Below are 17,694 nucleotides of genomic sequence, written 5' to 3' on the forward strand. Positions count from 1 at the left end.
TGTACTCATCCTCACCTTTTTCTTTATCTTTTCAACATTGCACATTGTGATGAATGAAAGTCAATGTCAACCCCCCAACATAGCTTTATCTTGTCTCATTTGCTCTAACTCTTTCGACCACCATTCTTTATGCTTCAAACTCAGCTCTCAAGATTTCAATCTCTGATGGAACCACCTTAATGCGATCTTCCATAGAATATCCTCATTTTGATCTGGTAGAGGAATATTTTCGTTTTTTCTGACAGATCTCCATCTTCATAATCAGGAGTTAGCATTTCTTTGCTGCTTTAGCTCGGATACAAAAGTTGTTTTCCAAGCTGTAACGGCTTCCATGATATTTCTTTTATAATTTTTGCTGTAGAATGCGAACTCAGATGACTGTAATCCAGCAGTGACAGGTACAATTGACGACCTTCATACTGTCTATAACCAGAAGTGGTGCATATCCAATTCCTCCCCATAATCCAAGCAGCATTATCCAGTTGTAATCCACATTTGTAAAGAATTCCCTTTGTATTTGCCACGGGGCGCCAAACAATGTCATTGCTTTGCAGATTTCGAAAGGCATTAATCACATATCTTTCTTAATTTCTTTCGGCCATTCCTGCTCCAGAAATTCTTTTAATGGTGAATAATCCGTATTAAAAGTCGGTATGAAAACTTTCTGTCCTCCAGAAATGACTACGGATCCAAACATATAACAACTGGTACACCCTGAGAATCGTCCACTCCTAGCCTTCTACAAGCATTTAACGATCTGAAGGTTCTGCTAGGATGGCAGAAACAGGATTAATCTTTCGGTAGCTTTCAACAAGTCTACCACTGCAGCTTCAACATATCCCAATACTTTTGGGAAGATGACCATACCATATATACCCAGAGCAAATAATCGAATCGTACTTTAATATTGGATGGTTCTGAATAAGTTCTCTGATGTTGGTCAAGCAATGCCTTCGCTTTCGCCTTTTTGTTTTGTACGGGATGCTACCCATTCTTCTCGTACCCGGCAATCTTTGCTAATTTAACTCGAAAGGGTTGAGTTTTAATTGACTTTGAATATATTCGATTCTCCAAAGCACCTTCAAGATGTACAAGTTGTATATTCTTCAATAGTAGGGACCAAGTCCTCCTTATTGAAAGTGAAGCAATTGTACCCTGGATTCCAGAATTGAACTAGGGCTCTGAGTAATTCATCATCAACTTCAACATAGAGCAAATATGGGATGTCTCCGTAAGTCTGATAAAACTGCAATTTTTTGTTGAATCCCAACTTTCCCAAATGCTTCGCAAATCTTGCATATCATTCTTTTTAGTGAAAAGCATAACTGGCCAAGTCAGATACATAATCATCCTGCAGACTGTCTCTTCTGTCTTTGTAATCTTCAGCCCACGTCTTACTTCTGAGTTTAGAATTACTTGACTTGAACACTTTTATCCATAGATGAAGGCTTTCCAATGAGACAATTAACACAAGGATCAATGTCTTTTATCCTGTATGATGCAATGCAAACAAAAAATAAAGAACACACAAAAAGAAAATAAATTAGTTTACATAATAAAGAAATTTAATAATAACATTTACATAAATATTCTTTATTTAAACATGCTTTTCTGAATTTAAATAATTTAAATAAACATGTAATTTAATAAATAAATTAACAGAAAAGACAGAATTATTTCTCCTGTGTGTACACCTATTTTGGACAAAATTTCGGCATGACTTCGGATTGGAAGAGTTTCTAAGGTTTTTATATGCAGGGTTTCAGATCTAGGAGTAAAGGTACCCGAATTGTCCTTGTTAGTGCCCCCTTGGGTTGCTAACCCTCAATCCTAGTCCATTACAGACTAAAGTGGATCGAGTTCAATTCGAGGGGATACATTTCTCTATGCCTGACACGGAGAATAAATTCTCACGAAGACATAGAGCATATGAACCCCGAAAGTTACTTGCTAGGTCTGACACGGAGAATAAATTCTCACGAAGACTCGCTTTCACTCCCACTTAAAGGGACAACTCAATTATAGAGCTTTATGTAATGCAATGCAAGTGTTGTGTGAGGAGAAATGTTCAAACCTTTGACAGAAAATAAATAATGAAATAAAATACTTGCAAATAAAATAAAACATATAAATATTATGAAAATAATAAATATAAAAATTTTAAAAAGAAAAATTAAAAATTAAATATGAATTTTTTAATTTATAATAGAGACAATTTATAATTGATTTTTAAAAGTTTGAGGGTCCCCAGCGGAGTCGCCAAGCTGTCGTAACCGGTTTTCGTCCGGGCACGAATATTTTTTGGCGGGAAAGTGATGTGAATAAATGGTTTTGAAAATAATTTGAGTCGCCATCGGCCTTTTGAGTCAGGTAGGTCGAATACCTAAAAATTATTTTTTTTAAAAGAGTTTTAATAAAACACCAATTAAAAAAAATGAACTGATCTGCGTTATAACCAAAAATTTTCTTTTTAATAATAAAAAGGGATTCGTGGTCGGTACGTTTAGGAAGGATTAGCACCCCTACAACGCCCAAAATTGGTACTTTTTAATTATAAATTGTCTCTATTATTAAAATTTAAAAATTCAAAAATATATTTAATTATAATCTATTATTTCAAAATTATAAAAAAAAATATTTATTTATTTAAAAATATCCGAAAAGAACTTCTAGGTGCCTTAAGACAGCTCTTTTCTTTGATATTGATAAATATTAATTAAATAATATTGTTTATTTTTAATTTTAAAATATCAAAAGGACATCCAGTTGTATTAAGACTGTCTTTTCTTCGATATTAAAAATAAATATTTACATTACTATTTATATATATTATGAAATAAAAATATTTAACAATATAATAAAATAAAAATACAAATACTACTAAAAAATATTTAAAAACAATAAAATAAATGAAAACATATAAAATAACTGACTAAATTATAATAAAAATAAAATTAAAAATCTAATTCACAATTAATCAAATTATAGGGATTAATAGTTATTTCTTATTTTTAATTTATTTGGTGACTAAAATAAATTATCTAAAATTTGGATATTAAATCAAATAAATTAAATATAAACTAGGGATTAAAAATTATTTATTAAATTAAGGGATTAAATCTGTATTTATCCTAAATATATTATTTTAATATGAAGGACTAAAATAAAGAAATTAAAATTCGAAGACTGAATTAAAATATTATAAATTTTTAGTGACTAAAATGTAAAGTTTACAAGTTCGGAGGACTGCGGATGGGTTTAAATATTTATAATTACCGCATAGTCCTTCCCGAAACGACGTCGTTCGGGAAGGACTATATATGGTCCAAACCGGCTGGCCCGAAGGGCAGCCATTTCATTCCTTTTTTCTCTCTCTAGAGAGAGAGCCAGAATCTCTGGCTCTCTCTAGATTCCCTCACGGAGGGCATCCGGCAGCCGTCTGCCGCCGTGAATTCTGCCGGACCACCGCCTCCGGTGTCGAAATTCCCCAAATTCACCTAAAACGTAGATCTGAACACCCTAAGACCGAATCCAACCTTGTTTCCCCAAAAAGACTCCTAATCGGAGTAATCTATGAAATACCTTCGGTATTTTCGGTTCTCGGCGATGTTAGTGCTTCCGGCGATGGTCAAGGCTTCCTTGGTAAGCTTCTCTCCCTCTCTTTTTCCTTCTGTTTTTGTTTTTGCTCTGTTGTTGTGGACTGGATCGTTGGTAGTTTTGTATCTCTCTCTGTTTCTGTTGTTTTTCTTTTTCTTTTCCTTTTTTTTTGTCTCTGTGTCTCTCTGTCTCTCTTTTTTTTTCAGGTTGGGGTGGTGGCTTTTATAGCCACCACCGGTGTGGCCGTCGGACCGGTCCGAAGATGGGGTCTCGGTGAGTCACCAGACTACCAGTGACTCACCAGTAGCCATGGCGTGGACGGCTGGTATTCTATCTTCTGGAGTCTTCGTTGGGACGTGGCAGCGGCGGAGGCGGCGAGATAGCAACGGCGCGTGTCCCTAGGGTTTCCATCTGGGCAATCTGGTCCGTTGGATCTGCCAGATCCAACGGCTGTGAGCTGAGGCGGCTGGGTAAATTAGGGTTAGGAAACCCTAACTGGAAACCCAATATTTGGGTTTCTGGTTGGATTTGGACCAGTTTCTGGTTGGTTTGTAACTGGGCCGGTCCAGTTGTAATTGGTCTGTAATTTATATATGTATTTAATATATTTAATAATAATAGTAATAATGATAATAATAATAATAATAATAATAATAATAATAATAATAATAGTAATAATAATAATAATAATAATAATATTAATAATAATAATATGGATAAAAAAATTAGTATCTTCAACACCTATAGTGTGGAGCAATAACACTAGTGCCATAGCAATGAATCCTAATACAATTTTTCACTCTCGATCAAAGCACGTTAAATTAGATCTTCATTTGTTCGGAAAAATTTGACGGTGGCAATGTCTCTATTAATTATGTTCATACTCAACTCCAGAAGTTGTGGATTTACCAAACCTCTCTCTCGTGCCTATTTTTCGTTGTTTCGGTCACAACCTGAAATGTCACTACTGATGGTGTTGAAATTCGTTGAAGACTTGGCGAAGTACGAAAGTGTTGAAGATCAATGTGTCATTTACCTTCTCTGTTACCCCAAAGATTGATTCTCAGGTGAATTGTAAGGTAAGAAGAACCGCTATCCAGTACAATGCTTGAGCTATTAGGTTCCTCCGCATGATGGTTGTGATGAGTGGCTCGGTTTGACCGACGGATGGTTTCTGCATCACTCCTTTGTAGGTCGCTGGGTGGCAAGAGCCAATGCACTCAATGAGTCCATCATTAAGTTCACCCACAAATAACTTGAAGTATAGCACAACTCCTCTTCATCTTCTCCATATCCATCTTCATTTCCATGACAGCCTTTCCTGTAGGACTACCAGAGACGTCAAATTCTGCTCCTGTTGAAGCTCTTCCAGTAGTGTTCAAAGCAACTCCTTGATGGATCAAATCAACTACACATGAAGAATTGAATCATATGTATGGAACCGATGCCTCACGTCGACACAGAACGTCCTCGGTGCTACAGGATGCCAACCGAATCGAGTGTCGGTTCGATATCGGAAGCCACACCATTGACCCCACCATGCTCTGCAACCTCTGGAGCTTCTTCTTCTCTGTCACTGGCTCAACGAGAGTTGTTTGATCAATTTGGAAACAACCGTTTTGAGGCATGACAGTAAGTGAAACACGAGAAAGTAATCGACGAACGACGTTGGTTTTGTGTTCGAGTGTTGGGGACTTGACGACAAGAGATGAAAACTTCCTGGAACGATAAATGGAGAGGAAAAGGAGTGCCATTTCTTCCTGGTTTGGTGAGGTGGTGGTGCAGGCAGGGGACTTGGACTACATAATCAAAGCAAAGCAGGTTTGATTTAAGAATGGTTGTCATTGAGAACAAAGGAACAGCAACAGGATGCAGGTAGAAGATGACGATGATAGACAAGGAAACAAAGGAAAAGTTTAGCGTATTCTGGTTTACAAAGATTATGCTGGAAATGGGAACTTGAAGGTGACAATGGCTGATGTATATGGAGTTGTAGGGTGAGTACGTGCTCATCCTAGAATCTGAATTTCTTTATATTAATTGTTCATTTTAATGAAGATATTCACCTAAAATTTTATTTATCTACCGTATATAATTTTTTTATTAGTAATACATACCACCTTGAAAATATTTTTGGTGGTGATATGCTGCTGGTAACGACGAATGCATGTGGTTTTTTATAGTGAAGTGATACCGGGGCGTGTGAACGATGCGTAATTGATATATATATATATATATATTGTTATTTTGCTGTGTTGTTATCGTCGGAGGAATACACTGGTTCTTGAAAGTTGCCTCATTCTTTGTTTAATCCCGCAACGACAGGGACGAAGCATATTCCTATTTTCTTATTAATTAAAAATAGGTTTAATACAAAAATAAGTGTTTAAGTTATACTCAAAATTGAATTTTGGTGCTTAAAGATTTTTTCGTTAAAAATAGGTGTTTTGTGTTTTCTCCGTTACACTTTTAGGTATCCGTAGTTAAAAAAATTGTTACTTGACACGTGTTTTATATTTTTATTTGGGTAAATTACATTGTTCCTTAATGAACTTTTCTCTCTTATTTTACTTATCGTACTTTCAATTTTTCTATTTTGCTCACTAAACTTTACAAATTGAATCATTTTGCTCACTTTGCCGTTAACTCTCTAACGGTGTGATGATGTGTCATTTTTTTTATTATTTAATATAAAATAATTGAAAATATAAAGGGTAAATTACATAGTTCCTCATTGAAATTTACTCTCTCTCCTATTTTGCTCACCCAACTATAACATAAAAAACAAAAGGTGACCGGATGCGACCGTGGACTACTGTAGATGGTGATCGTTCGGTCCTAAATTTCATGGGTCGTTTCGCCTCGACACCCTGAGTCCAAATCCAACCTCTATTTTGTCAGAACTTGCTCTAAAGTCCACAAATCGGACTGAAAGTGAGAAAGTCAAAAAGTTTTAGTCAATATCACAATTTGGACATTTCCGATTAATCACCACCAAATTCAGACTCAAAGGGTCGAGACGAATCGACTCATGAATTTGGGACCGAATGACCACCATCAATTACGGTCGACGGTGGTCGGAATGAAAATGACATGGTGGCTGGCAGCGAAATGGGGCAAAGAAGACTCGAAACGACGTCGTTTTCGTGTATATTTGAGTTTTCAAAACGCCGTCATTTTGATGCTTGTGACATGTCATCACATTGTTAGAGAGTTAACGACAGAGTGAGCAAAATGATTCAATATGTAAAGTTCAGTGAGTAAAATAGAAAAATTGAAAGTACGATGAGCAAAATATGAGAGAGTAAAATTTAGTGAGGAACGATGTAATTTACCCTTTTTATTTTATAAAAGTAAAATATTTTAAAAGTATTTTTTAAGAAAAAGCTAAACGTCACTTAACGATTTTTTTAACGATAGGCACCTAAAAGTATAACGGAGAAAACATTAGACACTTATTTTAACGAAAAATTCTTTAGACACAATAACGGAGAAAAATTCTCTAGGGTAAACTACACATTAGTATCTAAACTATCATTTTTGTTTCGATTTTATACCAAAACTTTTATTTGTTTCAAAACTGTAACTAACGTTTACTTTTTTTTCGTTTTGGTATCTGGCCATCAAAAACTTAACTGAACTGTTTTAGGTGGCTCTTTTTTATGAAGAAATTGCATCATTTATCACTCAACTATCTTCTCACTTTTATTTTGATCACTGAAGTTTAATTTTTTTAATTTAATTACTTAATTTTCAAACTACTCCTAATTTAATCACTCTAACTTTCACATTTATTTTTTTATTTTAACTATATATTAATAAGATAATAATAGAAAATTTCATTTCATAAAATTATTAATAAAATAAATTAGAGTGAATAAAATATGAGTAACTTGAAAGTTGGGCAGTTAAATTAAAAAAATATAACTTTAATGCCCAAAATATGAGTGATAAGATAGTCGAGTGATTAATAATGCATTATAATCTTAAAATGTAGTTAAGTTTTAACGGCGGATACTAAAATGTTATGTATTATTTAAAAAATAAAATTTAATACTAAAATAATAAAATTGATAAAAATTGATAATTTACGTATTAAATGTATAGTTTTCCTAAAATCAAAACAAACTTCACATCTTTTCTAAATCGAAGCAGATATTTAAATATAACTTTTATAATGTTATGATGGTTGAAAAAATAGATGTCTAAATGAAGAAAGATATAGTTTAAACATTTTTTTAATAATTAAATCATTTTAATTTATTTTAAAATTTATTCTATATTTTTTTATTAATTACTTATTACTTTTTCAGTATAATTTTAGGATTGGATATTCACTTCGAGATTTTATGGTTCTTACTCGACTAGATCAAATATAATATTATAATTAATTTATACGGGTAAATTACACGATTACTTACTAACTTTTTTTTTTCCTATTTTACTCACCGTACTTTCAATTTTTTCATTTGTTCACTGACTTTAGACATTGAACTTTTTAGGTTACTCGACCGTTAAATTTCTAACGGTGTTTAGGATGTTGTTATATTAATTAAAAAAATTAAAAGTATAGTGAGTAAAATAGAAGAAAATAAATTCAGTGAATAAACGTGTTAATTTATCTTTTTAATTATAAGTACTATATGGCATGTTTTATTATTAAAGAGAAAATAATCTCAGTGACAAAAATGTCTTATAATATACGATTTTAACTAACTTTTTTTGGATTTGCCAAAATGACCAACAAATTCGTAACGCGAACTCCAATTTCGCAACGCGAATTTGTAAATCGCAACACAGAAGTCAAATTCGCAACACAAAAGTCAAATTCGCAACGCCATAATCAAATTTGCAACGCGAAACACAATATTAATTTCGCAATACAAATGTAAACAGTATTATCGCAAATCATAACCTAAAACCCTAAATCACAACTCAGTCTCATCTCCATCTCTCACTCTCTACGGCGACATCCGTCCCCATCTTCGACGAAATCCGTCCCCATTTCCGACGAAATCCGTCTATCTCCATCTCTCAGAGCAACCCTCACAACTATTCACGGTCATGACATGTTATATATATATATATATATATATATATATATATATTAATAATTAAATTTATTATAATTATATAAAATTAATAAAATCATTAGCTTTATAATTAATTATTCTTAATCAATAAAGATTAAATCGATGGTGTGGTGTTTTAATATTATTTTGAAGATCGTTTCTTTATACCTTGCTTGAACATTGTGGTATGAATAAATTCTATTCTAAAGAAAAGTGAGGAAGATGAATTAGAATCAAAGGATATATGATAATAGATCCCAAAGCAAGAAAAATAATTAAAGTTTCAATCACAAAACCTCAAAGAAAAGCATCTAAACTTCATCTTCTTCACCCCTAAATGCCCATTATCACCAAAGCTATACCAATGGCCAAAGCCTTCGTCACATTGTCTTCGTCAATGTTATTCACTGTGATTTCTTTCCTTGCGCCACCACTATTTCCAGGTATCACAAACTATGGGTTTAATCCATTTCCAAATCTTTTGAGAGGGTCTTATTTTTTTTTTTAATGTAGGAGTTGAAGGGAGCATTGGGGTCAACTATGGCACCGTCGCCAATAACCTTCCACCGCCGTCGCAAGTGGCGCATTTCCTTTTGGAATCCACCGTTATCAACCGCGTCAAGCTCTACGACGCCAACCCCGACATCTTAAAAGCCTTTGCTCACACCGGCATCGCCGTGACGGTCACGGTTCCGAATGATCTGATCCCTCGGCTCACGAAGCTGAGTTTCGCTCGACGATGTGGAAGATAATGTGCGAGCTTACACGCCGGCGACTAGTATAGTTCGTATTTTAGTCGGCAATGAAGTGATAACGACGGCGGACAAATCGTTGATCGGAAATCTAGTTCCGGCCATGCAAACCCTCCACACTGCCCTCGTGGCGGCTTCTTTAGACCGGAGAATCCAAGTCTCGACGCCGCATTCTTTAGGCGTCCTCTCGAACTCGAGCCCACCGTCGACCGGAAAGTTCCGACTGGGCTACGACGTTCATGTTATGAAGCCGTTGCTTAGCTTCCTCAGAGCTACGAATTCGCCGTTTATGATTAACCCGACCCATTTTTTGGCTGTTCATCTGATACCCTTGATTACGCGTTGTTTAGGCCAACGGCGGAGTATTGGACGAAATACAGGGTTTGCTTTATACGAGCATGTTGGATGCTCAATTAGACGCGGTGTTTTCCGCCATGAAAGTCCTGGGTTTCGATGATCTCGAGATTGTTATAGCCGAAACGGGTTGGCCGTCGATGGGCGATTCGACCCAAGTCGGCGTTGATGCAGATGTTGCGGCTGAATACAACGGCAATCTCATGCGACACGTATTCTCCGGTGCCGGCACACCGTTGATGCCCGACCGGACTTTCGAGACCTACATTTTTGCTCTTTTCAACGAAGATCTTAAGCCGGGTCCCACATCGGAGAGGAACTTCGGGCTCTCCGGCCAGACATGACACCCGTTTTATGATATTGGTATCCTAAGGCCAACGGTATGTTCTTAACTAGGGTGGCATCCGACCCGAACTCAAGGGATTCTATCCGATCCGATTTTATCGGATCGTTATTTTTTAAATTCGAGTTCAGTTCTGGTTAGATTGAGTTTTTTTAGAGATTTTGTTAGGATCATATCGGGTAGATCGAAAATTTGACCCATATCCATTCTTAGTTAAGATTAATTTTTTATTTTTAGTGAATATTTTTTATTTTATTTAATTTATTTTATTGTATGACTCAAAAAATATAAAACTAAAAGAATTTCATACGTAAAATAGTTTTAGGTTCGTGATTGAAAGAGCCATTGATTTGATTCTTAAGGTTGCTTTGACAGGCTAGATCATCCATTCCGAACACCCGCCCCAACACCGCGGATGACTCCACCGACAAATCCAAAACCGAGATCGTCAAAGGGAAACGATGGTGTCTTCCTAAAACCGGCGCCGACGAAAGCACTTTGCAAAGGAACATCGATTATGTTTGCGGCTTGGGTTTGGATTGTGAGCCGATTCAACAAGGTGGCGCCTGCTTCCTCCCCGACACAATTCGAGCCCACGCCGCATTCGCCATGAATGCTTACTATCAATCCACCGGAACGAACGAGTCCGACTGTGATTTCGACCAAACCGGAGCCATCACCGACGTCGATCCAAGTAATTAATCCGCAATCATTATCAATTAAAATAACTATATAACACGACACAATCGAATACCGCGTTCGTCTTCGTGTCATCTTTGTTTGATCCCTTTTACATTGTTGTTGCAGGCTATGGAAAGTGCCAATACTGATGGATATTGTGATGCAGATCCACCAAACCAAGACATGAAACCACGAATCATTCAGTTTGAGATTTAGTTTTCACTTTTGTTTTCTATAGCTCGGACAAGGAAAACAGGGAGGAGTGATCGGATATGCTACATAGGCATAAGTGCATCATGGTCATGTCATAAGATTATCTCTTAAAGTTATGTGTTTGGTCAGAAATAATAGAGTGAAATGAGTATACTTTTGTGTCCTTCAGACTCTTTAAATTAGTCATTTTACTAGAGATTGTGAAATTAAATTAATTTTATATTTTCATTTTGTTTTACATTATTTATATGTCATAATCATTTTAAAACGAAAAATCAAATTTTAAAAGTATTTATGACTTTATTTTGGAAATTTGGGTTTTTTGATGAAATTTAAAATTAATTCGAAATTTGGAATATCCATCCATATTTGGATTAGATAGGTCGAATACCTAAAAACGTCATTTAAAATAATTTTAAGAAAAATTATTTTTAAAGACAAAAATTGGTATGTATTTATCAAATATTCGCTTTTAAGGGCTCGGGAGTAGATTACTCGTAGGGAGAGGTAAACACCACCACAACGCTCAAATTGGTACCTAATCGCTCATACATTATCGTAACAATGGAAACCATAATTTCAAATAAAAATTAAAGCACTATCAATTTATTGAAATTGATTAATTAACTTCAAGTTCGTTTTTCGTTTGAATGTCGTAAAATAACACTTCTCCTATAGAGTAGTGTTTTTCACACCCATTCTCCGATGAACGTTCTTGAAAATACATCAGTAAAATATTTTTAAAATAAACAAATGAATGAACAAAATAAAACAAAATAGAATACATATATAAGTAATATAATTAACGACATACATTTATTATACAATATATGAACGTATAAAACATTATAAGGACCAAAATAAACAAATAAAAAATGGTTACTAAAATATACAAAAACAAACTAACCTTACCAAAGAGCTAAAGCAAAAAGAACAGAAATAACAAGGATCATTTATGCCATAAAACCAAAGAACCAACCAAATAATTAAATCTAATACAGTGACTAAGACGAAATAATAATAATATTTGGAGACTAAATTATAAACTACATATTTAATATCTAAAAGCATACACAGGGATTACAATATGAAACAACATAAACAGAGGCTCAAAATAAGAAATTATAAACTACGTCGTTTTGAGTTTGATATATAACCTGAAACTAAGGCTTATTTTCTAAGCATTTCTCATTTTTCACTTTGCTTCAAAGAAAATAGAGAGAGAGAGAGAGAGAGAGTTTAAGAACTCTCTCAAGTCTCCTTCGTTGGAGGAAACAACCATCGCTCGTTGACGGCATTTCACGGTCGTTCACAGTGGTCGGAGGACTCTCCCAAAAGCTTCCTCTCTTCTTCCTTAACCCAAATATGAACCCCTTTTGTCCTAAAACTCACCCTAGAGTTCTAGATCTAACCATATACCTTTCAAAAAATTTGAAATCCGGCGACCCCTTTTGCTTTCGACGAGCGTCGAACACAGTAAACTTTTTCTCCTTTCTTGTTTTTTTTCGAAGCTGGTTGCTTCATTTTCATTTTAGTTCGAATCCCCTCTTTTTTTGTTTTTTTTGCTCTCCCCAAATATGTCCTCTTCTCTTTCTTCTTTTTTTGATCCCCTCCCTCGGATATGCTCTCCTCTCTCTCTTGTTCTCCTTTTGTCTCCCTGAATTTATTCCCTTTTTATCTTGCACATGGATTTGTCCTTGTATTCTTGGTAGAACAGTGGCCTTCAGCATAGGGCATGAGTACCCTATCTTAAGCACTTGTTGATCCTAGATTTGCTTCGGGATTTTCTTTTATTTTTTATTTGTTTGTTGACTGATTTTGCTCACTGTTGATTGATTTGGTTGTATATACTGAGGAAGACGGTGGTGTCAAAATGATGGGACGAACGACAGAGGTGACGACGACGGGAGTTGGTTCTGCTTGGGCGACAACGATAGCGTAGGCCCCTTCTCTTCTACTGGCGGCAAGTGGCCCTAAGTTATGGTTAGCCAAAATGTTAACATTATGGGCTATCAGGGTTTTCAAATATTGGGCCTGCTGGTTTGGGTTAAAGGGTAAATGGGTTGGTTGGGATCTGATGCAATTTGGGTTCCGGGTGATGTAATTAGGATGGGCATGGGATCCGAATCTGACGGGGTTCGGTCTAATCTGATCATGTTTGATTTTTTTTAAATTAAATTGGTCGGGTTGGATTCGGGTCTATGATGAAAAAAATTTTATTCGAAAAAAAATAATTTTACCTTATATATTTAAGAATAATTACAATAATACATCTCTATATATTATTTTTTTAATTAAATCATTGTTTATATTGTATAAGAATAATATTTTTATTATTTAGGATCGGATCGAATCAGGTTCAGATTTTATTTTAAAAAGTCGGGTTAAATTCGGGTCGGGTGAAGGACGTAAAATTTTCAGATCGGGTCGAATTGGCCGAAACTCGACTCATGTCCATTCTTAGGCTTGGGTCTACAATTAGGTTTCGAGTTTGTATTTTTAGGCCCCTGGTTTGTTTGTAAGCTAGACTTCCATTCGAGCTTGTTAAAAGAAAAGAAAAAATAAATAATAATAAAAATAATAAATAGTAAAAATAAATATGAAAAATCAGATAAAAATATGTGTCTACCTCATATTTATTTAATTTAATGCTGATATTTTATATTATACTCGTATGGACAACGTGCACCAAATTTTGAATAAATTAAAGTTATTTAATTATCTGTTCAATTGAATATTTAAAGTGTTAAATATATATTAAATAAAACATAAATACATTTAAAGTTGATTTTACTAAAATTTTAATTATGTGAAAAAATATTTTTGAAAATAATAATTTTCTCTTCCAATTTATGTAACAGATGAAATAGAATGGTAACTTAAGTATTTAGTTATTTAACTATCATTTTGTTTTGATTATCTAATTATTTTAAAAAATTATAATCAACAGTATATTTTAATTTTATTTTAATTATTCCTTATTAAAAATATAATGATGTTAATAGTGATGTTAATGTGTTACTATAATATAATGTCTCATCATTATTAAAAAATACCATGATAATTTTAATAATAATCACTAAAATAAAATTAAAATGTGATGATTTATAATGATTTTAAAAAATAATTGATCGAAAATATAACGAAAGTGAAAGTTTAGTTTACCCTAAATTAATTGACCCCTCGAAGTTCTGTGTATCACGTGACCATCACGTGACATAGAAAAAGGAAACATAAACTGTTATGATAAAGATAAATCTGAGGTCCACAACTGCCAAAGAGCCACTTGTCCACAACAATAATAATCATAGTCCGCGAAACACAGGATCCCGCTCAGGGTGCGCACTACGCCCTCAGTTGGTTCCTCCTCCTCGTTCTATTATACTAGTCTAGTACCTCCGGCGCCAACATTTCCTAAAAAAAATAAAGAAAAAGAAGTGTATAAAATCAAGAAGAAAGGGGATTTTTTTTAAAAAAAATTCTTTAATTTTCGAAAAGATTTATAGAGGTTTGGTTTTACCACGATGCGAAGCTGAATCAATCATTTCTAGTGTTTATTTTTAGGATTGGATTTTGTTTCGGGGGGGGGGGGGGTTTGGTTGATTGATTCCATGGCTGACTGGCAACAGCTTTTGCAATCGATTTTCATAGGTCTAATCTTCTCTTACCTCCTCGCTAAACTAATCTCCTTACTCGTTTCTTTCAAAGAAGATAACCTTTCGATTACCCGAAACCGGAGCAGCAATGTCCAAGTCTACGAGAAGATCGACGACTATGGACCCGGGTCCGACCCGCTTCACGGAAATCCATACGAGGGGCTGCACAAGTCGGATTCGGTGGTGGCCGAATTGGGGAGTCTTAGGAACGACAGCGACGGCGGTGGCATCGACGAGGATGATGACGATTGGGAAGGGGTAGAGTGTACGGAGCTGGATGATGCGTTTAGTGCCGCGACGGCGTTCGTAGCTACTGCGGCGGCGGATCGGTTGTCGCAGAAGGTTCCGAATGAGGTGCAGTTGCAGCTTTACGGTTTGTACAATATTGCTACCGAAGGACCTTGCAGTGCTCCTCAGCCTTCCGCTTTGAAAATGACCGCTCGTGCTAAGTGGTAAAGCGGTGTTTCTTGGCATTTTCTGATCTCTTTTTTTCATATTGATTTTCTTCGTGATTTTTTTGTTTGTTTGTGGGTTTTTCTTATTTTCGTAAATGTGGATGCCTATATGAGCTTGGTGAGTACAATTTAGTTTAATTCGCAAGCTAAACTCTGTTTTCATGATTCAAAACTGGACTTGTTTTGAGCTGAAATCTTGGTAAAACTGATGATCATTTAATTAATTTCTTATTCAATTATCAAATGTTTGATTGTCTCCTCATGGCAAAGCCCTTCCGTTTAGTATAAGAATTGTTTCTACTACATAACACAAGACCTGAATGATTGGAAATTGCTTGAGAAATTTATAGTGCTCGTTGTTGAATGTGGTTATTTGTTTATTCTTAGGCAAGCATGGTACAAATTGGGTGCTATGCCTCCGGAGGATGCAATGCAGAAATACATTGACATCGTGACTGAGCTTTATCCAACTTGGGCTGATGGTTCAGCTATGGTGCGACTTTAATCTTATTGTGGTTCTATCTACTATTTTCCTTTTCGATACGTACTTTTTTCATTTTTCGCTGTCTTACTGATTTTCTGGTTTCTCAACCTTTATTGTTTGAAGAAGAACAAAGGTGGGGCTGATAGTACTGCAAGTAAAGATGCCAAAGGACCAATGGGACCAGTTTTCAGCTCTTTCTTATATGAAGAGGAATCTGGAAATGAGTTGTAAGGTTCTTGAAACTTCATCATATTGATCTTTCTAATTATTATTCCTTAAGTGTACTTATGCCTTGTAGAGGTTTAGAAGGTAAGAAATAAGTCCCTCCAAATACATATAAAAACTTGGAAAATATTATTCGAGTCTGTGTAACAGAGTACACTGGGGCGGGGCGTCCCATATTTGCTCGAGCAAAATCTAGGTCTTTGAAATTGCTATTTTATATGATGGCCTAATTGGTTTTAAACATGCAAGTTTAGTGTCTAAATTTGAATAGAAAAAAACTTCATTTCTTGGGATATAAGTCAACATTGTGTGATTCTGCCTGTGATAATAAATATTTTCTTTTCTTGCCCATACCTTTTTTGGTTCTTCTTACCACCTGCCTATCCAGTCCAATACAATTATGGAATCATCAAACAGTTAAATCCTCCCAAATAAAAGGCCGTTTGACTTGGATTATGAACATGAAATTTTGCTGTTCCACGATTTGTGATTTATATTTTCAAGTCTCGTTTTTGGCTATTTATTCTAAATTCTCTTCACAAGCATTGACATGGCCTTTTCGTATACAATGCCTTAGGTATTGTATAAGTTTCTATGTGCTGATTGTTGAGATGCTTGACCCCCCCCCTTTTTTTTACTATGGAATGGTTCCTGTTGGCACAGGGTGGTGTAAGTGATTCATTAACAAGTTAAAGACTTTCTTCCTGGCATGTAAACCAAATATTATTTATTGCATAGTCTATTGTTTTCTAGTATAATGGTATTTAAGAGATTTGATGGGAATGCTAAAAGTCTTATTGTTTTTCAGGAAAATGGATGCTATTCATACATTTGCCAGGGAAGGAGAACTGGATAATTTGCTCAAGTGCATTGAAAGTGGTGTTTCCGTGCATTTACAAGGTTTGTTTCTATTTAGTTTTTTTCGTCCCTTTAAGAACTAGACTTTCATAGGGGTTTGAATGACTTGCTTTACCAAGTAAATACTTTGCAAATGATGCTTGCAGACAGTGAAGGCAGGACCCCCTTGCATTGGGCTGTAGATCGTGGCCATCTTAAAATTACGGAAGCACAGCACTTGTTAGCAGGAATGCCGATGTGAATGCTAAGGTAACTATTGTATTGCTGTCACTGTTTTACCAGTTTTTACTTCCTAATATGTGCTGAAACTATTCATGTCTGATGGATCTGTAATGCACAAAAGGAAAAGGAAAGAACAATCATCTTTGTTTGAACTTTTTCAAGTGTACCGGAGTAATGAGAAAAAGTTATTTTCAGGTGGTTCATGCATCAGCTTGAACCTTTTGAATGATTCACTATTTTCTTCGTATATTCTTCACTTTCTTCTTCTGGTGTTGTAATCAGTGCCATTAAGTTCTGTGCTTTTTCTATTGGAAGGACAATGAAGGCCAAACCCCATTGCACTATGCTGCTATGTGAGAGGAAGATATTGCCAAATTTCTTGTAAAACAAAATGCAGACAAAGATATGAAGGATAACGATGGCAACTCTCCAGTTGAACTATGTGAATCGGATTGGCCTTGGTTGCAATGTGCAGGAAAAGCCGGCTGATCAGTGTTTTAAACCGAGTTTGCCTGTTCTCAAATACTTGAAAAGTTTCTCATCGATGTATGTGGCTATGACTTCCTTTTGCTCTTTGAACATAGTTAAATGATGTTCATTGTCCTCACCTCTTTAATTACTGTTATGTCTACCTCCATAAGTAGATCAAAGAGAGTTGGAAGCTAAGGAAAGTCTAGCCGGTGAAATGGAATTCAAATACTTTCTTTTGTTGTTGCATTATGAGTTGAATGCATGCATTGGATAAAGCCTTGAGGCCGTGCCGGACATATCCGAACAACGTG

General features: G+C 35.2%; 1 protein-coding gene and 1 pseudogene across 1 annotated transcript; both read left to right on the top strand.

Annotated features, from left to right (window-relative positions):
• The first annotated feature begins 9,330 nt into the window (after positions 1–9,330).
• Positions 9,331–11,085, top strand: LOC120206529 (annotated as a pseudogene).
• Positions 11,086–14,475: 3,390 nt separating this feature from the next.
• On the top strand, positions 14,476–17,275 carry LOC120206668 (acyl-CoA-binding domain-containing protein 1-like). The gene is made up of 6 exons (XM_039206250.1): positions 14,476–15,120; positions 15,511–15,616; positions 15,731–15,834; positions 16,641–16,732; positions 16,837–16,939; positions 17,228–17,275. The coding sequence occupies exons 1-5, from the start codon at positions 14,624–14,626 to the stop codon at positions 16,929–16,931; spliced, it is 894 nt and encodes a 297-aa protein (XP_039062181.1). The 5' UTR covers positions 14,476–14,623; the 3' UTR covers positions 16,932–16,939; positions 17,228–17,275.
• The last annotated feature ends 419 nt before the right edge of the window (positions 17,276–17,694 follow it).

Source organism: Hibiscus syriacus, unplaced genomic scaffold (assembly GCF_006381635.1).
Source record: "Hibiscus syriacus cultivar Baekdansim isolate YM2019G1 unplaced genomic scaffold, ASM638163v2 tig00013960_pilon, whole genome shotgun sequence".
Lineage (NCBI taxonomy): Eukaryota > Viridiplantae > Streptophyta > Magnoliopsida > Malvales > Malvaceae > Hibiscus > Hibiscus syriacus.